Raw genomic sequence first — 26,215 nt, 5'->3', positions numbered from 1 at the left:
GGTGGGCAGGTGGGCAGGCAGGCGCGGGCAGGCAGGCAGGGGGGCAAGCGGACAGGCAGGTGGGGGCGGACAGGCAGGTGGGCATGGACAGGCAGGCAGGCAAGCGGACAGGCAGGCAGGTGGGCGGACAGGCAGGCAGGCAAGGGCAGGTGGCAAGCGGGCAGGTGGGCAAGTGGGCAGGCAGGCATGGACAGGCAGGCAGGCAAGGGCAGGCAGGCAAGTGGGCAGGTGGGCAGGCAGGCAAGGGCAGGTGGGCAGGCAGGCAAGGGGTGGACAGGACAGGCAGGCAGGTGGGCGGACAGGCAGGCAGGCGTGGACAGGCAGGCAGGGCGGACAGGCAGGCAGGCGCGGACAGGCAGGCAGGCAAGGGGCAAGCGGGCAGGCAGGCAATGGGCAGGCAGGCAAGTGGGCAGGGTGGGCAAGTGGGCAGGTGGGCAGGCAGGCAAGGGCAGGTGGGCAAGGGCAAGGACAGGCAGGCGGGCAGGTGGGCAAGGGCATGACAGGCAGGCAAGGGCGCGGACAGGCAAGGCAGGCAGGGGCAGGCAGGCAGGCAGGGGACAGGCAGGCAGGGGAGGTGGGCAGGCAGGCAGGCAGGGCGGGCAGGCATGCAGGCAGGCATGGGGCAAGGGCAGGCAGGCATGGACAGGCAGGCATGGACAGGCAGGCAGGCGGACAGGCAGGCAGGCAAGGGGGCAGGTGGGCGGGCAGGCAGGCAGGCAGGCAGCGGGCAGGGTGGGCATGGACAGGCAGGCAGGCAGGCAAGGGCAGGTGGGCATGGACAGGCATTGTGCTGACAGGCAGGCAGGCAGGGACAGGCAGACAGGCAGGCAAGGGCAGGCAGGCGGGCAGGCAGGCATGGACAGGCAGGCAAGGGCAGGCAGGCAAGGCAGGGCAGGGGCAGGCAGGGGTGGGCAAGCAGGTGGCAAGGGCAGGTTAGCAGGTGGCAAGAGGGCAGGCAGGCAAGGAAGGCAGGCAGGTGGGCATGGACAGGGCAGGCAGGCAAGGGCGGGCGGACAGGCAGGCAGGCAAGGGCAGGCGGGCAATGGACAGGTGGGCGCGGATAGGCAGGCAGGCGGACAGGCAGGCAAGTTGGTCATGGACAGGCACGCAGGCAAGGGCAGGTGGGCGGGGCGGACAGGCAGGCAGGCAAGGGGCAGGCAGGGCAGGCAGGCGGGCAGGCAGGCAGGCAGGCAAGGGGCAGGTGGCAGGCAGGCGGGCAGGTGGGCAGGCAGGCAAGGGCAAACGGACAGGCAGGCAAGGGCAATGGACAGGCAGGTGGGCAAGTGGGCAGGTGGGCAAGGGCAGGTGGGCATGGACAGGCAGGCAAGGGGGCGGATGGACAGGCAGGCAGGCATGGGCAGGTGGGCAATGGTCATGGGTATGGATAGGCAGGCATGGGCGGCGGACAGGCAGGCAGGCGGGCAGGTGGGCATGGACAGGCAGGCAGGCAAGTGGGCAGACAGGCAAGGGCAAGGGGCAGGCAGGCAAGGGCAGGCAGGGTGGGCATGGACAGGTGGGCAAGTGGGCATGGATAGGCAGGCATGGATAGGTGGGCAAGTGGGCAAGGGCATGGACAGGCAGGCAAGGCGGGCAGGTGGGCATGGACAGGCAGGTAGGGGCATGGGCAGGCAGGTGGGCAAGGGGCAGGCAGGTGGGCAAGGGCAGGTTAGCAGGCGGGCAAGAGGCAGGCAGGCATGGGCAGGTGGGGCGGACAGGCAGGCAGGCAAGGGCAGGTGGGCAAGGGCAAGGGGCAGGCAGGCAGGCAAGGGGCAGGCGGGCAGGCAGGCGCGGGCAGGTGGGCAGGCGGGCAGGTGGGCAGGCAGGGGCAGGCGGGCATGGGCAGGTGGGCAGGCAGGCATGGCGGGCAGGCAGGGCAAGGGCAGGCAGGCAGGCATGGGCAAGCAGGCAGAGCGGGCAGGTGGGCAGGGGCAAGGGCAGGCAGGCAAGGGGCATGGACAGGCAGGCAAGGGCATGGACAGGCAGGCGCGGGCAGGCAGGCAAGGACAGGCAGGCAGGCAGGCAAGGGCAGGTGGGCAAGCAGGCAGGCAAGGGCAAGTGGGCAGGCAGGCAGGCAGGTGCGGGCAGGCGGGCATGGACAGGCAGGCAAGGGGCAGGTGGGCAGGCAGGCAGGGCAGGCAGGCAGGCAAGTGGGCAGGTGGGCATGGGACAGGTGGGCAGCGGGCAGGTGGGCGCGGACAGGCAGGCAGGCAAGGGCAAGGATGGATATGCAGGCAAGGACAGGTGGGCAAGGGCAATGGACAGGCAGGCAAGGGGCAGGTGGCATGGACAGGCAGGTTATACGGGCAAGCGGCAGGCAGGCAGGTGGGCACGTGGGCAGGCTAGCAGGTGGGCAAGAGGGCAGGCAGGCAAGGGGAAGGCAGGCAAGGGCATGGATACAGGCAGGCAGGCAAGGGGCAAGTGGACAGGCAGGTAGTGGACAGGCAGGCAAAGTGGTTGGGCGGACAGGCACGCAGGCAAGCGGGCAGGTGGGGTTATGGACAGGCAGGCAGGCGGGCAGGCGGGCAGGCAGGCGCGGGCAGGTGGCAGGCAGGCAAGGGCAGGCGGGCAGGCAGGCAGGGGCAACGGACAGGCAGGCAAGTGGGCAAGTGGACAGGCAGGCAGGCAAGGGCAGGTGGGCAGTGGGCAGGTGGGCATGGATAGGCAGGCAGGTGGATAGGCAGGCGGATAGGTGGGTATGGCCAGTGGGCAGTGGACAGGCAGGCAAGGGCAAGCAGGATAGGCAGGCAGGCATGGGCAGGCAGGCATGGACAGGTGGGCAGGCAACGGGCAAGCGGGCAGGCAGGCAAGGGCAAGGGGCAGGCAGGCAAGGGCAGGCAGGCGGGCAAGTGGACAGGTGGGCAAGGGCATGGACAGGCAGGCATGGATAGGTGGGCAAGGGCAAGTGGGCATGGACAGGCAGGCAAGGGCAGGCGGGCATGGACAGGCAGGCGGGCTGGGCAGGCAGGTGGGCGGGGCAGGTTAGCAGGCGGGCAAGAGGGCAGGCAGGCAAGCGGGGCAGGCGGGCGGGACAGGCAGGCAGGCAAGGGCAGGCGGGCAAGGGGGGCGGGCAGGCAGGCAGGCAGGCGGGCAGGTGGGCAGGCAGGCAAGGGCAGGGGCAAGGCAGGCAATGGGCAAGGGGCGGGCATGGGCAGGCGGGCAGGCAGGCAAGCGGGCAGGCAGGCAAGGGCAGGTGGGCAAGCGGGCAGGCGGGCAGGCAGGCAAGGGCAGGGGCATGGGCAATGGACAGGCAGGTATGGGGGCATGGACAGGCAGGCAAGTGGGCGGACAGGCAAGCAGGCAAGGGCAGGCAGGCAGGCGGACAGGCAGGCAGGGCCCGGGCAGGCAGGCAGGCAGGGAGGTGGGCAGGCATGCAGGCAGGCAAGGGCAAGTGGGCAGGCAGGCACAGGACAGGCAGGCAAGTGGACAGGCAGGCAGGACAGGCAGGCAGGCAAGGGGCAGGTGGGCAAGGGCAGGTGGGCAGTGCGGGCAGGTGGGCAAGGGCAGGCAGGCAAGTGGACAGGCAGGCAGGCAGGCAAGGGCAGGTGGGCAAGTGGACAGGCAGGCAGGCAGGCAAGGGCAGGTGGGCAAGTGGATAGGCAGGCGGTACAGGCAGGCAGGCAAGGACAGGCAGACAGGCAGGCAAGGGGCAGGCAGGCAAGTGGCAGGCAGGCATGGACAGGCAGGCAGGTGGATAGGCAGGCAAGGGCAGGCGGGCAAGCGGGCAGGTGGCAAGTGGGCAGGCAGGGCAAGCAGGTGGGCAAGTGGGCAGGCTAGCAGGCGGGCAAGAGGGCAGGCAGGCAAGGGAAGGCAGGCAGGTGGGAGGATGGCAGGCAGGCAGGCAGGCGGGCATGGACAGGCAGGCAGGGGGCAGGCAGGCAATGGGCAGGTGGCAAGTGGATAGGCAGGGGCGGACAGGCAGGCAAGTGGTTCATGGATAGGCACGCAGGCGCGGGCAGGTGGGCATGGACAGGCAGGCAGGTGCGGGCAGGTGGGCAGGCAGGCAAGCGGGCAGGTGGCAGGCAGGCAAGCGGGCAGGTGGGCAGGCAGGCAAGGGGCAGGCGGGCAGGCAGGCAAGGGCAAACGGACAGGCAGGCAAGTGGGCATGGACAGGCAGGCAGGCAAGGGCAGGTGGGCAAGTGGGCAGGTGGGCAATGGACAGGCAGGCAGGTGGATAGGCAGGCGGATAGGTGGGCAATGGCCATGGGTATGGATAGGCAGGCGGGCGGGGCGGACAGGCAGGCAGGCAAGGGCAGGTGGCGGCGGACAGGCAGGCAGGCAAGGCAGACAGGCAAGGGCAAGGGCAGGCAGGCAAGGGCAGGCAGGTGGCATGGACAGGTGGGCAAGTGGGCATGGATAGGCAGGTATGGACAGGTGGGCAAGTGGGTAAGTGGGTATGGACAGGCAGGCAAGGGCAGGTGGGCAATGGACAGGCAGGTGGGCAAGCGGGCAGGCAGGTGGGCAAGGGCAGGCTTAGCAGGCGGGCAAGAGGGCAGGCAGGTAATGGGCAGGTGGGCAATGGACAGGCAGGCAGGCAAGGGCAGGTGGGCAAGGGCAAGCGGGCAGGCAGGCAGGCAAGCGGGCAGGTGGGCAGGCAGGCAAGCGGGCAGGCGGGCATGGGCAGGTGGGCAGGCAGGCAAGCGGGCAGGTGGGCATGGGCAAGGGCAGGTGGGCATGGGCAGGCAGGCAAGGGCAAGCAGGCAGGCAGGCAAGGGCAAGCAGGCAAGGGCAGGCGGGCAAGCAGGCGGGCAGGTGGGCAAGGGCAAACGGGCAGGCAGGCAAGGGCAATGGATAGGCTGGCAAGGGCGGGCAGGCAGGCATGGACAGGCAGGCAGGCAGGCGGGGCAGGCGGGGCAAGCAGGCAGGCATGGCGGCAAGCGGGCAGGCAGGCAGGCAAGGGCAGGTGGGTGCGGACAGGCAGGCAAGGGCAAGCGGGCAGGCAGGCAAGCGGGCAGGCAGGCAGGCGGGCAGGTGGGCAAGTGGACAGGTGGGCATGGGCAGGCAGGGGGCGGACAGGCAGGCAGGCAAGGGGCATGGATATGCAGGCAGGCATGGACAGGTGGCAATGGGCAAGGACAGGCAGGCGCGGACAGGCAGGCAATGGACAGGCAGGCAGGCAGGCAAGCGGGCAGGCAGGCATGGACAGGCAGGCATGGACAGGCAGGCAAGTGGGCAGGCAGGGGCAAGGGCAGGCTAGCAGGTGGGCAAGAGGGCAGGCAGGCAAGGGAAGGCAGGCAAGGGGCATGGACAGGCAGGCAATGGGCAAGTGGACAGGCAGGCAGGCGGGCAGGCAGGCAAGTGGGCAGGTGGGCAAGGGTCAGGCAGGGCAAGTGGGCGGATGGATAGGCACGCAGGCGGGCAGGCAGGCAGGCAGGCGGGCAGGTGGGCAGGCAAGGGCGGGCAGGTGGGCAGGTGGGCAGGCATGAGCAGGCGGGCATGGGCAGGTGGGCAGGTGGGCAAGCAGGCAGGCAGGCAAGCGGGCAGGCAGGCAAGGGCAGGGTGGGCAAGTGGGCAGGCGGGCAGGTGGGCGGGCAGGCAGGCGGGCAGGCAGGCAGGCGGGCAGGCAGGCAGGCAAGGGCAGGCAGGCAGGCAAGGGCAGGCAGGCATGTGGGCAAGGGCATGGAGGCAGGCAGGCAAGGGCGGACAGGCAGGCAGGCATGGCGGACAGGCAGGCAAGGGCAGGCAGGGCATGTGGGCAGGTGGGGCAAGCAGGCAGGCAGGCAGCGGGCAGGCAGGCGGGCAGGCGGGCATGGGCAGGCAGGCAGGGGCGGGCAGGCAGGCAGGGCGGGGCAGGCAGGCAAGGGCAGGGCAGGCAGGCAGGCAGGCGGGCAGGCAGGCAGGCAGGCATGGGCAGGCAGGCATGTGGGGCAGGCAGGCAAGGGCAGGCAGGCAAGGGGGCGGGCAGGCGGCAGGCAGGGGGCGGAGGCAGGCAGGCGGGCAGGCAAGGGCATATGGGCAGGGTGGGCAAGCAGGCAGGCAGGCAATGGGCAGGCAGGCAGCGGGCAGGTGGGCAAGGGCAGGCATGCAGCAAGGGGCGGGCAGGCAGGCAGGCAATGGGCAGGCAGGCAGGCAAGGGCAGGCAGGCAGGCAAGGGCAGGCAGGCATGGGCAGGCAGGCGGGCAGGCAGGCAGGCAAGCGGGCATGGACAGGCAGGCAGGCAAGGGCAGGTGGGCATGGACAGGCAGGGCGGGCGGACAGGCAGGGCGGGCAGGCACGCGGGCAGGTGGGCATGGACAGGCAGGCAGGCAAGGGCAAGTGGGCAGGCAGGCAAGCGGGCAAGGGCAGGCAGGCAAGGGCAGGCAGGCAAGGGCAGGCGGGCAGGCAGGCGGACAGGCAGGCAGGCAGGCAGGCAGGCAGGCAAGCAGACAGGCAGGCAGGCAATGGACAGGCAGGCAGGGCGGGCAGGCAGGCAGGCGGGCAGGCAGGCAGGGAAGGGCAGGCAGGCGGGGCAGGCAGGCAGGCGGGCAGGTGATTGGGCGGACAGGCAGGCAGGTGGGCAGGGTGATCGGGCGGACAGGCAGGCAGGCAGGCAGGCAGGCAAGGGCAAGCAGGTGAGCAGGCAGGTGGGCAGGCAGGCAAGGGCAAGCAGGGTGAGCAGGCAGGTGAGCAGGCAGGCAGGCAAGCGGACAGGCAGGCAAGTGGGCAAGTGGACAGGCAGGCAGGCAAGGGCAGGCAGGCAGGCAAGGAGCAGGCAGGCAAGTGGACAGGCAGGCAGGCAGGTATGGACAGGCAGGCAGGCAAGCGGGCAGGTGGATAGGCAAGTGGGTAGGTGGGTGGGTAGGTGGGTAAGTGGATAGGCAAGTGGGTAGGCAAGTGGGTAGGTAGGTGGGTGGGTAAGTGGGTAGGTGGGTGGGTGGGTAGGTAGGTAAGTGGGTAGGTGGATTGTATTTATCATGATTAGTCATTTAGGTCAACATTGGATCATTCAGAGATCCTCACTGAACTTCTGGAGAGAGTTTGCTGCACTAAAAGTAAAGGGGCTGAATAATTTTGCACGCCCAATTTTTCAGTTTTTGATTTGTTAAAAAAGTTTGAAATATCCAATAAATGTCTTTCCACTTCATGATTGTGTCCCACTTGTTGTTGATTCTTCACAAAAAAATACAGTTTTATATCTTTATGTTTGAAGCCTGAAATGTGGCAAAAGGTCGCAAAGTTCAAGGGGGCCGAATACTTTCGCAAGGCACTGTAGGTAAGTGGATAGGTAAGTGGGTAGGTAGGTGGGTAGCTAAGTCCGAACCATGAAAAACATCCTCATCCACCAAACTTTACAGTTGACACTATCGCACCCCCCCCCCCCCCCCCTCCACACACACCTGAGCGAAGGATGTCTGAGGGTTGAGGATGAGGTTTTTGAAGGTTCTCTTCAGGACCCATCTGAACTGAGTAGAGAAGGAGGTGTTGTACGTGATGGTCCGAGAGGGAGTCTTCACACTGGAGAACAAGAAGAAGATTGTCCATTAACTTGCAGAGACCAGACCAGACCAGACCAGACCAGACCAGACCAGACCAGACCAGACCAGACCGACACAGACACAGACAGACAATAGAGAGAGAGAGAGACCGTAGAGAGACTCCAAAAAACTCTCAGCATGCATTGCAAGAAAGATGGAGAGATGGATAGATATAGAGAGTTCCAGAGTTCCAAATTCAGTAGCAGCTGCTGGGAGAGAGAGAGTTCCAAAAGCATTTGATTCTATTTGGCAAACAGGACTGTCCTACAGAGTTATTGAAAGTGGTGTAGGGGGTAAAACATATGACATAATTAAATCAATGTATACTGGCAATACGTGCAGCATTAAAATTGGCAAGAAAATAACAGAATTCTTTAACCAGGGGCGGGGCCTTCGCCAGGGTTGCGATCTGAGCCCTGTACTCTTCAATATTTACATAGACAAGATGGCCACTATTCTAGAAAAATCCTCAACCCCTGGTGTTAGTCTCCACAATTCAGAGGTTAAATGCCTACTCTTCGCAGATGACCTATGCCTGCTGTCCCCAACAGCACCTGGCCTACAGCAGAACCTGGAACTGCTAGAGCAGTACTGCCAGACCTGGGCCCTGGCAGTAAACCCCAAAAAGACTAAAACAATGATTTTCCAGAGAAGATCCAGATCTCAGGGAATTAGACCAAAGATCTCAATTGGTATAAAATATATAGAGTACTGTACACACTACAATTACTGAGGTTTAAATATATAGAGTACTGTACACACCACAATTACTGAAGTTTAAATATATAGAGTACTGCACACACTACAATTACTGAGGTTTAAATATATAGAGTACTGTACACACCACAATTACTGAGGTTTAAAAATATAGAGTACTGTACACACCACAATTACTGAGGTTTAAATATATAGAGTACTGTACACACTACAATTACTGAGGTTTAAATATATAGAGTACTGTACACACTACAATTACTGAGGTTTAAATATATAGAGTACTGTACACACCACAATTACTTGGGTTTAAATACACTGCTCAAAAATAAAGGGAACACTAAAATAACACATCCTAGATCTGAATGAATGAAATATTCTTATTAAATACTTTTTTCTTTACATAGTTGAATGTGCTGACAACAAAATCACAAAAATTATCAATGGAAATCAAATTTATCAACCCATGGTGGTCTGGATTTGGAGTCACACTCTAAATTAAAGTGGAAAGCACACTACAGGCTAATCCAACTTTGATGTAATGTCCTCAAAAACAAGTCAAAATTAGGCTCAGTAGTGTGTGTGGCCTCCACGTGCCTGTATGACCTCCCTACAATGCCTGGGCATGCTCCTGATGAGGTGGCGGATGGTCTCCTGAGGGATCTCCTCCATGACCTGGACTAAAGCATCCGCCAACTCCTGGACAGTCTGTGGTGCAACGTGGCGTTGGTGGATGGAGCGAGACATGATGTCCCAGATGTGCTCAATTGGATTCAGGTCTGGGGAACGGGCGGGCCAGTCCATAGCATCAATGCCTTCCTCTTGCAGAAACTGCTGAGACACTCCAGCCACATGAGGTCTAGCATTGTCTTGCATTAGGAGGAACCAAGGGCCAACCGCACCAGCATATGGTCTCACAAGGGGTCTGAGGATCTCATATCGGTACCTAATGGCAGTGAGGCTACCTCTGGCGAGCACACGGAGAGCTGTGCGGCCCCCCAAAGAAATGCCACCCCACACCATGACTGACCCACCGCCAAACCGGTCATGCTGGAGGATGTTGCAGGCAGCAGAACGTTCTCCACGGCGTCTCCAGACTCTGTCACGTCTGTCAAATGTGCTCAGTGTAAACCTGCTTTCATCTGTGAAGCGCACAGGGAGCCAGTGGCGTATTTGCCAATCTTGGTGTTCTCTGGCAAATGCCAAACGTTCTGCACGGTGTTGGGCTGTAAGCACAACCCCCACCTGTGGACGTCGGGCCCTCATACCACCCTCATGGAGTCTGTTTCTCACCGTTTGAGCAGACACATGCACATTTGTGGCCTGCTGGAGGTCATTTTGCAGGGCTCTGGTAGTGCTCCTCCTCCTCCTTGCACAAAGGCGGAGGTAGCGGTCCGGCTGCTGGGTTGTTGCCCTCCTACGGCCTCCTCCACGTCTGCTGATGTACTGGCCTGTCTCCTGGTAGCGCCTCCATGCTCTAGACACTACGCTGACAGACACAGCAAACCTTCTTGCCACAGCTCGCATTGATGTGTCATCCTGGATGAGCTGCACTACCTGAGCCACTTGTGTGGGTTGTAGACTCCGTCTCATGCTACCACTAGAGTGAAAGCACCGCCAGCATTCAAAAGTGACAAAACATCAGCCAGGAAGCATAGGAACTGAGAAGTGGTCTGTGGTCACTACCTGCAGAACCACTCCTTTATTGGGGGGGGGGGGGGGGGGGTCTTGCTAATTGCCTATAATTTCCATCTGTTGTCTATTCCATTTGCACAACAGCATGTGGAATGTATTGTCAATCAGTGTTGCTTCCTAAGTAGACAGTTTGATTTCACAGAAGTGTGATTGACTTGGAGTTACATTGTGTTGTTTAAGTGTTCCCTTTATTTTTTTGAGCAGTGTATATAGAGTACTGTACACACTACAATTACTGAGGTTTAAATATATAGAGTACTGCACACACTACAATTACTGAGGTTTAAATATATAGAGTACTGCACACACTACAATTACTGAAGTTTAAATATATAGAGTACTGCACGCACTACAATTACTGAGGTTTAAATATATAGAGTACTGTACACACTACAATTACTGAGGTTTAAATATAGAGAGTACTGTACACACTACAATTACTGAGGTTTAAATATATAGAGTACTGTACACACTACAATTACTGAGGTTTAAATATATAGAGTACTGTACACACTACAATTACTGAGGTTTAAATATAGAGAGTACTGTACACACTACAATTACTGAGGTTTAAATATATAGAGTACTGTACACACTACAATTACTGAGGTTTAAAAATAAGCTCAACTGGACACCTTAATGAGGCAGTGAATGAACTGAGAGAGAAAGGCACGCAGGGCATTCTACACCATTAAAAAACCAATTCAAATTGAAATACCTATTAAAATATGGCTAAAACTAATTGAATGTGTCATGGAACCAATTGCACTTTATGGCAGCGAGGTGAGGGGTCCCACTTGAAAAACAAGATTTCACCCAATGAGACAAACACCCCATTGAAACCCTGCATGCAGAGTTCTGTAAGATTCTCCTAAATGTCCAGAGGAAAACTACAAACAATGGATGCAGGGCAGAATTAGGCCAATATCCACTAATAATAACAACTCATAAAAGAGCAATTAAGTTTTGGAACCATCTAAAATACAGTGACCCTCTCATATCATTACCAAGCCCTGCAATGCCAAGGGCTGAGCAAAGAAAAGAGTCCCCTCATCCAGCTGGTCCTGGGGCTGAGTTCACAAACCTGTTCTACTAACACACTGAAGCCTCAGCCCCCTCATCCAGCTGGTCCTGAGTTCACTAACCTGTTCTACTAACACACTGAAGCCTCAGTCCCCTCATCCAGCTGGTCCTGGTCCTGAGTTCACTAACCTGTTCTACTAACACACTGAAGCCTCAGTCCCCTCATCCAGCTCAAATCAAATCAAATTTTATTTGTCACATACACATGGTTAGCAGATGTTAATGCGAGTGTAGCGAAATGCTTGTGCTTCTAGTTCCGACAATGCAGTGATAACCAACAAGTAATCTAACTAACAATTCCAAAACTACTGTCTTATACACAGTGTAAGGGGATAAGGAATATGTACATAAGGATATATGAATGAGTGATGGTACAGAGCAGCATACAGTAGATGGTATCGAGTACAGTATATACATATGAGATGAGTATGTAGACAAAGTAAACAAAGTGGCATAGTTAAAGTGGCTAGTGACATAAGAATGCAGTCGATGATCTAGAGTACAGTATATACATATGCATATGAGATGAATAATGTAGGGTAAGTAACATTATATAAGGTAGCATTGTTTAAAGTGGCTAGTGATATATTTACATCATTTCCCATCAATTCCCATTATTAAAGTGGCTGGAGTTGGGTCAGTGTCAATGACAGTGTGTTGGCAGCAGCCACTCAATGTTAGTGATTGCTGTTTAACAGTCTGATGGCCTTGAGATAGAAGCTGTTTTTCAGTCTCTCGGTCCCAGCTTTGATGCACCTGTACTGACCTCGCCTTCTGGATGATAGCGGGGTGAACAGGCAGTGGTTCGGGTGGTTGATGTCCTTGATGATCTTTATGGCCTTCCTGTAACATCGGGTGGTGTAGGTGTCCTGGAGGGCAGGTAGTTTGCCCCGGTGATGCGTTGTGCAGACCTCACTACCCTCTGGAGAGCCTTACGGTTGAGGGCGGAGCAGTTGCCGTACCAGGCGGTGATACAGCCCGCCAGGATGCTCTCGATTGTGCATCTGTAGAAGTTTGTGAGTGCTTTTGGTGACAAGCCGAATTTCTTCAGCCTCCTGAGGTTGAAGAGGCGCTGCTGCGCCTTCTTCACGACGCTGTCAGTGTGAGTGGACCAATTCAGTTTGTCTGTGATGTGTATGCCGAGGAACTTAAAACTTGCTACCCTCTCCACTACTGATCCATCGATGTGGATAGGGGGTGTTCCCTCTGCTGTTTCCTGAAGTCCACAATCATCTCCTTAGTTTTGTTGACGTTGAGTGTGAGGTTATTTTCCTGACACCACACTCCGAGGGCCCTCACCTCCTCCCTGTAGGCCGTCTCGTCGTTGTTGGTAATCAAGCCTACCACTGTTGTGTCGTCCGCAAACTTGATGATTGAGTTGGAGGCGTGCGTGGCCACGCAGTCGTGGGTGAACAGGGAGTACAGGAGAGGGCTCAGAACGCACCCTTGTGGGGCCCCGTGTTGAGGATCAGCGGGGAGGAGATGTTGTTGCCTACCCTCACCACCTGTGGGCGGCCCGTCAGGAAGTCCAGTACCCAGTTGCACAGGGCGGGGTCGAGACCCAGGGTCTCGAGCTTGATGACGAGCTTGGAGGGTACTATGGTATTGAATGCCGAGCTGTAGTCGATGAACAGCATTCTCACATAGGTATTCCTCTTGTCCAGGTGGGTTAGGGCAGTGTGCAGTGTGGTTGAGATTGCATCGTCTGTGGACCTATTTGGGCGGTAAGCAAATTGGAGTGGGTCTAGGGTGTCAGGTAGGGTGGAGGTGATATGGTCCTTGACTAGTCTCTCAAAGCACTTCATGATGACGGAAGTGAGTGCTACGGGGCGGTAGTCGTTTAGCTCAGTTACCTTAGCTTTCTTGGGAACAGGAACAATGGTGGCCCTCTTGAAGCATGTGGGAACAGCAGACTGGTATAGGGATTGATTGAATATGTCCGTAAACACACCGGCCAGCTGGTCTGCGCATGCTCTGAGGGCGTGGCTGGGGATGCCGTCTGGGCCTGCAGCCTTGCGAGGGTTAACACGTTTAAATGTCTTACTCACCTCGGCTGCAGTGAAGGAGAGACCGCATGTTTTCGTTGCAGGCCGTGTCAGTGGCACTGTATTGTCCTCAAAGCGGGCAAAAAGTGATTTAGTCTGCCTGGGAGCAAGACATCCTGGTCCGTGACTGGGCTGGGTTTCTTCTTGTAGTCCGTGATTGACTGTAGACCCTGCCACATGCCTCTTGTGTCTGAGCCATTGAATTGAGATTCCACTTTGTCTCTGTACTGACGCTTAGCTTGTTTAATAGCCTTGCGGAGGGAATAGCTGCATTGTTTATATTCGGACATATTACCAGACACCTTGCCCTGATTAAAAGCAGTGGTTCGCGCTTTCAGTTTCACGCGAATGCTGCCATCAATCCACGGTTTCTGGTTTGGGAATGTTTTTATCGTTGCTATGGGAACGACATCTTCGACGCACGTTCTAATGAACTCGCACACCGAATCAGCGTATTCGTCAATATTTCCATCTGACGCAATACGAAACATGTCCCAGTCCACGTGATGGAAGCAGTCTTGGAGTGTGGAGTCAGCTTGGTCTGACCAGCGTTGGACAGACCTCAGCGTGGGAGCCTCTTGTTTTAGTTTCTGCCTGTAGGCAGGGATCAGCAAAATGGAGTCGTGGTCAGCTGGTCCTGGTCCTGAGTTCACTAACACACTGAATCCTCAGTCCCCTCATCCAGCTGGTCCTGGGGCTGAGTTCACTAACCTGTTCTACTAACACACTGAAGCCTCAGTCCCCTCATCCAGCTGGTCCTGGGGCTGAGTTCACAAACCTGTTCTACTAACACACTGAAGCCTCAGTCCCCTCATCCAGCTGGTCCTGGTCCTGAGTTCACTAACCTGTTCTACTAACACACTGAAGCCTCAGTCCCCTCATCCAGCTGGTCCTGGGGCTGAGTTCACGAACCTGTTCTACTAACACACTGAAGCCTCAGTCCCCTCATCCAGCTGGTCCTGGTCCTGAGTTCACTAACCTGTTCTACTAACACACTGAAGCCTCAGTCCCCTCATCCAGCTGGTCCTGGGGCTGAGTTCACTAACCTGTTCTACTAACACACTGAAGCCTCAGTCCCCTCATCCAGCTGGTCCTGGGGCTGAGTTCACTAACCTGTTCTACTAACACACTGAAGCCTCAGTCCCCTCATCCAGCTGGTCCTGAGTTCACTAACCTGTTCTACTAACACACTGAAGCCTCAGTCCCCTCATCCAGCTGGTCCTGGGGCTGAGTTCACTAACCTGTTCTACTAACACACTAAAGCCTCAGTCCCTTCATCCAGCTGGTCCTGGGGCTGAGTTCACTAACCTGTTCTACTAACACACTAAAGCCTCAGTCCCCTCATCCAGCTGGTCCTGGGGCTGAGTTCACTAACCTGTTCTACTAACACACTAAAGCCTCAGTCCCCTCATCCAGCTGGTCCTGGGGCTGAGTTCACTAACCTGTTCTACTAACACACTAAAGCCTCAGGACCAGAATATCCAATCATTCAGAATAAAACAAATTACGACACAGTCAAAACAAAACTACATTACTTATTGGGAAACACAAACACAAAGCACTGCTATCTGGCCCTAAATCGATAGTACACCGTGGCTAACTATTTGACCATGGTTACTGATCAACATCAAAACCTTGACAAAGTACAGGCTCAGTGAGCACAGCCTTGCCATTGAGAAGGGTAGACACATGAAAACCTGGCTCCCTGTAGAGGAAAGGCTGTGCAACCACTGCACAACAGCAGAACCTGAGACGGAGCTGCATTTCCTGACAAAATGTCAAAAATAGAAAACAGTTAGAGTGTCATTTCACCAAATTTGAAACCCTTAAAAAGTTTCAAAGACCTCTCTGATGAGGAAAGGCTACCCATCCTGTTGGGGGAGGATGCAGAGAGCTGTGGGTTGGCAGCGCACTACATTGCTGCCTGCTATAAGATGAGGGACAGTGTCTGACAGACCAATCAACCTGCACATGTCCTCTACTGTATACTTATTGTTATTGTTCAATGGATGGTTATTTTGACCCTTGGTTATTGTTGTTACTGTTGTCCTGTTGACAATTTTGATTCTTATTATTTTCATATTGTAAATATCCACAATAAGCTTTGGCAATATGTACATTGTTACGTCATGCCAATAAAGCAAATTGAATTGAAATTGAGAGACAGAGAGAGAGAGAGAGACAGAGAGAGAGAGAGAGACAGAGAGAGAGATCGAGACAGAGAGAGAGACAGAGAGAGAGATCGAGACAGAGATCGAGAGAGACAGAGAGAGAGAGAGAGAGAGACAGAGAGAGACAGAGAGAGAGAGAGACAGAGACAGACAGAGAGACAGACAGAGAGACAGACAGAGAGACAGACAGAGAGACAGACAGAGAGACAGACAGAGAGACAGACAGACAGAGAGAGTGTGTGTTGGTACCTGTACTCCCTGTTCATGGTGATGCGTTCTAACTGGGCCTTGGTCTCTCCATAGTACTGACTCCCCCGGTACTCCTGGACCAGATGGTCCTCTATGTTCTGCCTGGAACTGGTAACCTTGTCTGGGTCAGAGTCTGGGGGAGGGAGGGGGGTTTGGACGGGAAGGGAAGGGATAGAGAGGCCAGAACAGAGGTAAATGGAGGGTAAACATATTAGGGAGGGAGTATATGAAGAGACAAAATATGAATTCCATTGGATGACCTGACTGATCCCGCCCACTGACTCTGCTCCTTAGCCAATCAGAACTCACCGTCTCCTTCCTTTACCCTATCAAAGGCGATGGAGGTAGAGTCTCCATTGATCACGTCCAGGAAGAAGTCAGCCGGGTTGTTGTGGGGTTCACAAGTGTACCCTGGGTAACGATGACATCATAGTTGTAATTACATTGTTTATAGATACAGAAAAGGTTTTGATACAGGAAAGGTTGAAACATTGATACATTCAGTGTATCAATGTTTCAACCTTTCCTATCTCAAATGCCTCTGTTCTTAGTAACCTCTAAAGAGAGACAATATAATGATGGATATAATAACTGTTCCGTAACTCTAGACATTTCATAACTTGGTTTGCCAGTAGAGAGCTGAGACTACACTGTCTGGTTAGCAGGAGGAGTGTGATTTAGACTCACTAGAAACAGGTCATTTCTAAGGATTTAGTCTCACCGATGTTAGAGAAGTAGTCTAGAGCACTCTGAGCGGGGCCGTGGTAAACCTGTTTACCACTAACCAGCAGAGTCAGACTGTCAAACAGACGGAAGATGGAATAACGAGGCTGGTGGATGGACAGGATGATGGTACGGCCATGACTAGACATCCTGATAGAGAGAGAGGAGGAGGGTTAGTGTTACAATACCCAGACTACAATACCCAGATTGCAACACTGCAACACCCAGACTGCAATACCCGGACTGCAATACCCGGACTGCAACACCCGGACTGCAACACCCGGACTGCAACACCCGGACTGCAACACCCGGACTGCAACACCCGGACTGCAACACCCGGACTGCAACACCCGGACTGCAACACCCGGACTGCAACACTACAACACCCAGACTGCAACACTACAACACCCAGACTGCAACACTACAACACCCAGACTGCAACACTACAACACCCAGACTGCAACACCCAGACTGCAACACCCAGACTGCAACACCCAGACTGCAACACCCAGACTGCAACACCCAGACTGCAACACCCAGACTGCAACACCCAGACTGCAACACCCAGACTGCAACACCCAGATTACAATACCCACCCACCCCAGACTACAACACCCACCCAGACTGCAACACCCAGACTGCAACACCCAGACTGCAACACCCAGACTGCAATACCCAGACTGCAATACCCAGACTGCAACACCCAGACTACAACACCCACCCAGACTGCAACACCCAGACTGCAACACCCAGACTGCAACACCCAGACTGCAACACCCAGACTGCAATACCCAGACTGCAATACCCAGACTGCAATACCCAGACTGCAATACCCAGACTGCAATACCCAGACTGCAATACCCAGACTACAACACCCACCCAGACTGCAACACCCAGACTGCAACACCCAGACTGCAACACCCAGACTGCAATACCCAGACTGCAATACCCAGACTGCAATACCCAGACTGCAATACCCAGACTGCAATACCCAGACTGCAATACCCAGACTGCAATACTCAGACTAACCCCCAGTATTAGCACTACAATACCCAGACTGCAACAGCCAGACTGCAACACCCAGACTACAATACCCAGACTAACCCTACAATATTAGAACTACAATAACCAGGTTCTACCTCTTGAGCAGTAGTAGTACAGAGTTAGCTGTGCTCGCGTCCAGGCCGGTGGTGGGTTCATCCAGAAAGAGAACTACAATACCCAGACTAACCCTACAATATTAGAACTACAATACCCAGGTTCTACCTCTTGAGCAGTAGTAGTACAGAGTTAGCTGTGCTAGCGTCCAGGCCGGTTGTGGGTTCATCCAGAAAGAGAACTACAATACCCAGACTAACCCTACAATATTAGAACTACAATACCCAGGTTCTACCTCTTGAGCAGTAGTAGTACAGAGTTAGCTGTGCTAGCGTCCAGGCCGGTGGTGGGTTCATCCAGAAAGAGAACAGGAGGGTCGATGATCAGCTCCATACCGATGTTTGTCCTCTTCCTTTCCCCTCCTGATATTCCTCTGATCAACTGGGTACCAACCTGGAGACAGAATACACACATTCATAGTCACACACTCTCTCTGTCCTCTCCCCCACATCCCCCCGCATAAACCCATCCACACTGACCCGTGAGTCTGCTACTTTAGTGAGGCCCAGTTCTGTGATGAGTCGGTTGACTTTGTCCTCTTTCTCCTTCTGGCTGACGGAGGACGGAAGACGCAAAGCTGCAGAGAAACGGAAGTTCTCTCTCACAGTCAGAGTTCCCATCACCACATCATCCTGATAGGGGGTTGGGGGGAGAGAGACAGAGAGAGAGAGAGACCAGACACTCGTAACTATAGTCTGGTCACTGGTGTGTGTGTGTGTGTGTGTGTCTCCCACCTGGACCACGTATCCTGAGAGGCATTTGAAGTTGGGAGGTTGAGGAGCTCCGTCTATCAACACCTCTCCAGCCAGACCTGCTGGGTCCTTCCTGGCTGCCAGCACATCCAGAAACCTATACACAACACATCCACAACCTTTACACAACCACAACCTTTACACAACCCCAACCTTAACACAGCCATAATACAACACATCCCCAACCTTTACACAACTATAATACAACCCCATCCTTTAACCAACTATAATACAACCCCAACCTTTATACAGCACAACCACAACCTTTACACAACTATAGTACAATGCAACTTTTTTTAAACAACCAGATCACAACCATTCGTCATAATGTTAGCTCACAACGTTCAGAGTCACAGGTTTGTCAGTATAATGTTAGCTCACAACGTTCAGAGTCACAGGTTTGTCAGTATAATGTTAGCTCACAACGTTCAGAGTCACAGGTTTGTCAGTATAATGTTAGCTCACAACGTTCAGAGTCACAGGTTTGTCAGTCTAATGTTAGCTCACAACGTTCAACGAGAGTCACAGGTTTGTCAGTCTAATGTTAGCTCACAACGTTCAGAGTCACAGGTTTGTCAGTATAATGTTAGCTCACAACGTTCAGAGTCACAGGTTTGTCAGTCTAATGTTAGCTCACAACGTTCCATGAGAGTCACAGGTTTGTCAGTATAATGTTAGCTCACAACGTTCAGAGTCACAGGTTTGTCGGTATAATGTTAGCTCACAACGTTCAACGAGAGTCACAGGTTTGTCAGTATAACGTTAGCTCACAACGTTCAACGAGAGTCACAGGTTTGTCAGAGTCAGCTGGAAATGTCACTTACGATGACTTCCCGCTTCCTGTGGCCCCCATGATAGCGTTCAGCCCTGGTTTCATCAGACCGCTGTAGAGACAGGAAACAAACGTCTGTTAGTGCTGAGCTGGACAACAGATCTGATGCCTCAGCAGATACTGCCAACCGTTCTCTTGGAGAGTAGGTTATTTAAATTACAATAATTACTCCTGTCTAAATAAAACCATTAAAAAAAAAAACACGACTTATCCACCCAGGATCATTATTTAAATTGTTTTAAATAGTTGTGGGTTGAAAAGTATGTGTAGACCGATGCCTATTTGGGCAGCCTGCGATTTAGGTAGTGCTCGTGGCAAAAGGTCAAGCTGATTGAGTTGATGCGGTCTGTGAAAAGCGTCTACAATATGTGCAGATAATGTATCTCGAGTATAGTCTACGATGTTGCAACAAGAAGAAGGGGAGGGGTGCATGGTGAAGATCTGGGTAATCTCTTTCCAGAATGCATGCACTCAGCTCTCCTAAAATGCACCCAGCTCTCCTAAAATGCACCCAGCTCTCCTAAAATGCACTCAGCTCTCCTAAAATGCACTCAGCTCTCCTAAAATGCACTCAGCTCTCCTAAAATGCACTCAGCGGTCTTCCATCAATTCTTGCAAATTCATTGTTTCATTGTGTGAATTGTTTGCTCTTTAATTGCTTTAAAAAATTGTTTTTATCAAGTCTCCATGACATATGTCACGCCTAGTAAATGTGTTAATCCCCGTCATTTGCATTCATTTCTGTTAACGCACGCATTTAAATTAAAGTAATTTACTGTTCTCATTCATTAATTTCTGTTAATACATGCATTTAAATTACAGTCATTTACGGGTTCTCATTCCCGGATTGGCAACGTTGTATGCGGTGTTCACAACCTGCTAAACTTTTTTTCATAACCATTACGAGTGTTGTCATTTTTCCCCTCCCATTGTCTTTTGTTTGCAGTGCTCCATGTGTTGCAATGAGAACGTGTTTCCTTTGTCCTGGTAACATTGAGGGAGCCCGTGCGCCTGAGCACAGAAGTAGCCCAATCATGCAGTCAGAGTCATACTACTCTGGGCTCCGGCGACCACTTCAGATTTCTCCATCCCGTTGGACTTTTTCAGGAGTAGGACCATTTGAGGGTTTTAAGAGCGTCTGCTAAATGACTTAAATGTAAATGTATTCGACAGGTGATGAAATACACATTATTCAACAAACAAACAAAATTAACAAAGAAATGTGATATATTTCACCTTCGAAGTCATCGAATTTGCTCCGTCTCTGCCACCCTACAGAACGCCCGGCGGTCTCTGCCACCCTACAGAACGCCCGGCGGTCTCTGCCACCCTACAGAACGCCCGGCGGTCTCTGCCACCCTACAGAACGCCCGGCGGTCTCTGCCACCCTACAGAACGCCCGGCGGTCTCTGCCACCCTACAGAACGCCCGGCGGTCTCTGCCACCCTACAGAACGCCCGGCGGTCTCTGCCACCCTACAGAACGCCCGACGGTCTCTGCCACCCTACAGAACGCCCGACGGTCTCTGCCACCCTACAGAACGCCCGACGGTCTCTGCCACCCTACAGAACGCCCGACGGTCTCTGCCACCCTACAGAACGCCCGGCGGTCTCTGCCACCCTACAGAACGCCCGGCGGTCTCTGCCACCCTACAGAACGCCCGGCGGTCTCTGCCACCCTACAGAACGCCCGACGGTCTCTGCCACCCTACAGAACGCCCGACGGTCTCTGCCACCCTACAGAACGCCCGGCGGTCTCTGCCACCCTACAGAACGCCCGGCGGTCTCTGCCACCCTACAGAACGCCCGGCGGTCTCTGCCACCCTACAGAACGCCCGACGGTCTCTGCCACCCTACAGAACGCCCGACGGTCTCTGCCACCCTACAGAACGCCCGACGGTCTCTGCCACCCTACAGAACGCCCGACGGTCTCTGCCACCCTACAGAACGCCCGACGGTCTCTGCCACCCTATAGAACGCCCGACAGTCTCTGCCACCCTATAGAACGCCCGACAGTCTCTGCCACCCTATAGAACGCCCGACAGTCTCTGCCACCCTATAGAATGCCCGACAGTCTCTGCCACCCTATAGAATGCCCGACAGTCTCTGCCACCCTATAGAATGCCCGACAGTCTCTGCCACCCTATAGAATGCGTGACAGTCTCTGCCACCCTATAAAATGTGTGACAGTCTCTGCCACCCTATAGAATGAGTGACAGTCTCTGCCACCCTATAGAATGAGTGACAGTCTCTGCCACCCTATAGAACGCCCGACAGTCTCTGCCACCCTATAGAACGCCCGACAGTCTCTGCCACCCTATAGAATGCCCGACAGTCTCTGCCACCCTATAGAATGCGTGACAGTCTCTGCCACCCTATAAAATGTGTGACAGTCTCTGCCACCCTATAGAATGAGTGACAGTCTCTGCCACCCTATAGAATGAGTGACAGTCTCTGCCACCCTATAGAACGCCCGACAGTCTCTGCCACCCTATAGAACGCCCGACAGTCTCTGCCACCCTATAGAACGCCCGACAGTCTCTGCCACCCTATAGAATGCCCGACAGTCTCTGCCACCCTATAGAATGCCCGACAGTCTCTGCCACCCTATAGAATGCCCGACAGTCTCTGCCACCCTATAGAATGCCCGACAGTCTCTGCCACCCTATAGAATGCCCGACAGTCTCTGCCACCCTATAGAATGCCCGACAGTCTCTGCCACCCTATAGAATGCCCGACAGTCTCTGCCACCCTATAGAATGCCCGACAGTGTCTGCCACCCTATAGAATGCCCGACAGTGTCTGCCACCCTATAGAATGCCCGACAGTCTCTGCCACCCTATAGAATGCCCGACAGTCTCTGCCACCCTATAGAATGCGTGACAGTCTCTGCCACCCTAAAGAATGCGTGACAGTCTCTGCCACCCTATAGAATGCGTGACAGTCTCTGCCACCCTATAGAATGTGTGACAGTCTCTGCCACCCTATAGAATGAGTGACAGTCTCTGCCACCCTATAGAATGAGTGACAGTCTCTGCCACCCTATAGAACGCCCGACAGTCTCTGCCACCCTATAGAATGCGTGACAGTCTCTGCCACCCTATAGAATGTGTGACAGTCTCTGCCACCCTATAGAACGCCCGACAGTCTCTGCCACCCTATAGAATGAGTGACAGTCTCTGCCATCCTATCAAACATGGCCTCCGATGCTATAAAGGATCTTGTTTATACTGCCGGCTTTGGCAGTGGGTGTTTTCCGTAGTTGCAGTCCACCCAATTGAAAAGCTCACATTCACTTCCGTAACACTTGATCTAGAAATAATACAGGAGGACCATACAAAAATGTCACTGCTGTTAAAATACGGTTGTTTAAATGAATCCGGTAGCTTGCTGTGTGTGTGTTGGTTTCTAATGGTGGCCATGTCTGTGTAATTGTACCGTTTATTGTGCTGCACATTTTCTTCTGTTTCGCTGAATGCTGTTTTCATTTCTATTATGACTCCATTTGTTTTCAGAATGTTACAATAATAAAAAAGGTCTTTATCTTTTATTTCCATCATTTACTGCAATTCCACCAGGAGTAACAAAAAATAAATAAATATATATATATATATATTTTTTATTTATTTATATTTTCATTTTAAATCAATCATTTTGTCCAAAATGATTTCACCTGAATTTGACCCTGGAAAAATGACAAATATATTTTTCCTTAAAGCTTTTAAGCAATTAACATAATGAGTGCAGTACTTTAATTTCAGTAGCTAAATAAGGAGGTAGACGTATCAGTTCCAGCTAAAGCAATGGAATATTGTGCTTCACTACTCCGTACAGTAGTAGGTGGTGGCAGTACATCAATCGGTGTAGTTAAAACCTTATAGAAGAAGTTCTAGTTAAAACCTTGGATTAGAATCTGTGCCTCAATGCGGAAGCCATATCCCATACTGCAGTTGGGACAGAGTGCCTGGTAAACTACACAACCCACATAGCTGAAAAACGACCACAGTTAACACAATTTATTTTTTAAAGATTTGACTGCTAAACGGTAGTCCCTTGTTCTCCTTCATTCTTGTTTTACTTTGGTAAGTAATGGCAGATTGGTGTTCTTCTCCCCAACAAGGAAAGATTTGCTAGCCATCTTAACTGGGACATTTTAGCTAGCTATGTTAGCTGGGAAATTTTAGCTAGCTATGTTAGCTGGGAAATTTTAGCTAGCTATGTTAGCGGGGTCATTTTAGCTAGCTATGTTAGCGGGGTCATTTTAGCTAGCTATGTTAGCGGGGTAATTTTAGCTAGCTATGTTAGCTGGGTAATTTTAGTTAGCTATGTTAGCTGGGTAATTTTAGCTAGTTATGTTAGCTGGGTAATTTTAGCTAGCTATGTTAGCTGGGTAATTTTAGCTAGCTATGTTAGCTGGGTAATTTTAGCTAGCTAGCTTAGCTGGGTAATTTTAGCTAGCTAGCTTAGCTGGGTAATTTTAGCTAGCTAGCTTAGCTGGGTAATTTTAGCTAGCTATCTTAGCTGGGTAATTTTAGCTAGCTAGCTTAGCTGGGTAATTTTAGCTAGCTAGCTTACATTATCTCTCTGGCTAATCCTGGTACATTTATATTTGTATCAGTTATAGGCGTTGGTGTTAGCTAGCTAGCTACAATTTAGATTTATGTTTAGTAAATTATAGTGTGTGTGTGTGTGTGTGTGTGTGTGTGTGTGTGTGTGTGTGTGTGTGTGTGTGTGTGTGTGTGTGTGTGTGTGTGTGCGAGAGAGAGAGAAAGTGAGATGACTACAATAACTTCAGAAAACATTGTAATTTCAACATTGTCATGCTAACTGTGTGTGTATCTGTGTGTGAGAGAGAGTAAGAAGGTACATGAATAAAACTATAAATTAGGCTAATTCTTGAAACGTGTACACCCCAATGGATGTGAAGATCTTCTTGATTCAGAGATCCTTGTGTATTTTGCATATGACAATACCATACACGTTGCCTATCCCTGCTCCCCCTCAACACTCATTCTGACATTACAATTCTTTAATTTTCTAGCTTAGATGCAAGGTCGGAACAAAGGAAACAATTAGAGAACTTATCCAGCCTGCTGACTAAGAATATACATATAAATATAAATAGACTCTGCTTTGCTGTCTAGCTCTCTCAGTCGGTCTGCCAGACTGCTGAGGGGCAACACAGTCAACGTACTTTCTAGCCTTAGGTAAACCGGTTAATCATGACTCGTCTCTGTCTTTACAGTTCCTGAAACACGTCAATGGCCTGATGCCTCTACCGCAGCGCTTGGCTACCCACTCAGTTACCGGTGGTGACCTATTCTGCTACATTAAATCCCTACTCATTGACAGTAAGTTGTGTGCAAAATGTTGGATGTTTGATACTCTGATCTTCAATGTTCATAGATTCCTACTAACTAGCTTGGTAAGAGCTAGGTTTGTACTAGCTATGCTGATGATGATTAATGGTTTTTCTCTGTATTCCCAAAGATACATGCTATTCAGCTGTCCATGATTGTCTGATCTTACACTCTTAGGAAAAGAAAAGGTGGTAACAGTATCTAGAACCTAAAGAACCCTTTTTTGGTTCCAGGTAGAATTATTTTGGGTTCCATGTAGAACCCTTTCCACAGAGGGTTCCACATGGAACCCAAAACGGTTCTCCCTGGAACCAAAAAAAGGTTGTCCTATGGGGAAACCCGGAAAACTGCTTTGGAAGCCTTTTTTCTCCGAGTGTAGCGTAAATAGATCCAACTGAAATAGCACCGCTTCTAAGAACATATCCAACTGAAATAGCACCGCTTCTAATAACATATCCAACTGAAATAGCACCGCTTCTAAGAACATATGCAGTTGAAATAGCACCGCTTCTAATAACATATCCAACTGAAATAGCACCGCTTCTAATAACATATCCAGTTGAAATAGCACCGCTTCTAATAACATATCCAACTGAAATAGAACCGCTTCTAATAACATATCCAACTGAAATAGCACCGCTTCTAATAACATATCCAGTTGAAATAGCACCGCTTCTAATAACATATCCAGTTGAAATAGCACCGCTTCCAAATCAAATCAAATTTTATTTGTCACATACACATGGTTAGCAGATGTTAATGCGAGTGTAGCGAAATGCTTGTGCTTCTAGTTCCGACAATGCAGTGATAACCAACAAGTAATCTAACTAACAATTCCAAAACTACTGTCTTATAAACAGTGTAAGGGGATAAGGAATATGTACATAAGGATATATGAATGAGTGATGGTACAGAGCAGCATACAGTAGATGGTATCGAGTACAGTATATACATATGAGATGAGTATGTAGACAAAGTAAACAAAGTGGCATAGTTAAAGTGGCTAGTGACATAAGGATGCAGTCGATGATCTAGAGTACAGTATATACATATGCATATGAGATGAATAATGTAGGGTAAGTAACATTATATAAGGTAGCATTGTTTATAAGGTAGCATTGTCCGTCTCCACACCACGTGCTCTCACCACTGGTGTCCCCCAGGGCTCTGTTCTAGGCCCTCTCCTATTCTCGCTATACACCAAGTCACTTGGCTCTGTCATAACCTCACATGGTCTCTCCTATCATTGCTATGCAGACGACACACAATTAATCTTCTCCTTTCCCCCTTCTGATGACCAGGTGGCGAATCGCATCTCTGCATGTCTGGCAGACATATCCGTGTGGATGACGGATCACCACCTCAAGCTGAACCTCGGCAAGACGGAGCTGCTCTTCCTCCCGGGAAGGACTGCCCGCTCCATGATCTCGCCATCACGGTTGACAACTCCATTGTGTCCTCCTCCCAGAGCGCTAAGAACCTTGGCGTGACCCTGGACAACACCCTGTCGTTCTCAACTAACATCAAGGCGGTGGCCCGTTCCTGTAGGTTCATGCTCTACAACATCCGCAGAGTACGACCCTGCCTCACACAGGAAGCGGCGCAGGTCCTAATCCAGGCACTTGTCATCTCCCGTCTGGATTACTGCAACTCGCTGTTGGCTGGGCTCCCTGCCTGTGCCATTAAACCCCTACAACTCATCCAGAACGCCGCAGCCCGTCTGGTGTTCAACCTTCCCAAGTTCTCTCACGTCACCCCGCTCCTCCGCTCCCTCCACTGGCTTCCAGTTGAAGCTCGCATCCGCTACAAGACCATGGTGCTTGCCTACGGAGCTGTGAGGGGAACGGCACCTCAGTACCTCCAGGCTCTGATCAGGCCCTACACCCAAACAAGGGCACTGCGTTCATCCACCTCTGGCCTGCTCGCCTCCCTACCACTGAGGAAGTACAGTTCCCGCTCAGCCCAGTCAAAACTGTTCGCTGC

The 26,215-nt window shown here is 52.8% G+C and overlaps 1 protein-coding gene across 1 annotated transcript in view; it reads right to left on the bottom strand.

Moving 5' to 3' along the window:
* LOC115123102 (broad substrate specificity ATP-binding cassette transporter ABCG2-like) overlaps positions 1-26,215 on the bottom strand; it is a 72,829-nt gene that overhangs the window by 29,657 nt on the left and 16,957 nt on the right. Inside the window, exons 3-10 of the mRNA XM_065025183.1 lie at positions 18,866-18,925; positions 18,024-18,138; positions 17,769-17,921; positions 17,525-17,682; positions 16,130-16,281; positions 15,718-15,819; positions 15,409-15,541; positions 7,314-7,431 (exon numbers count right to left, since the gene is read on the bottom strand). Coding sequence (XP_064881255.1) covers positions 7,314-7,431; positions 15,409-15,541; positions 15,718-15,819; positions 16,130-16,281; positions 17,525-17,682; positions 17,769-17,921; positions 18,024-18,138; positions 18,866-18,925 — 991 coding nt within the window. The remainder of the gene's footprint in view (positions 1-7,313; positions 7,432-15,408; positions 15,542-15,717; positions 15,820-16,129; positions 16,282-17,524; positions 17,683-17,768; positions 17,922-18,023; positions 18,139-18,865; positions 18,926-26,215) is intronic.

The sequence above is a fragment of the Oncorhynchus nerka genome, linkage group LG12 (assembly GCF_034236695.1).
Source record: "Oncorhynchus nerka isolate Pitt River linkage group LG12, Oner_Uvic_2.0, whole genome shotgun sequence".
Taxonomy (NCBI): Eukaryota; Metazoa; Chordata; class Actinopteri; order Salmoniformes; family Salmonidae; genus Oncorhynchus; species Oncorhynchus nerka.
The sequence above is the reverse complement of the archived record's forward strand: the minus strand, read 5'-3'. Positions and strand labels throughout refer to the sequence as shown.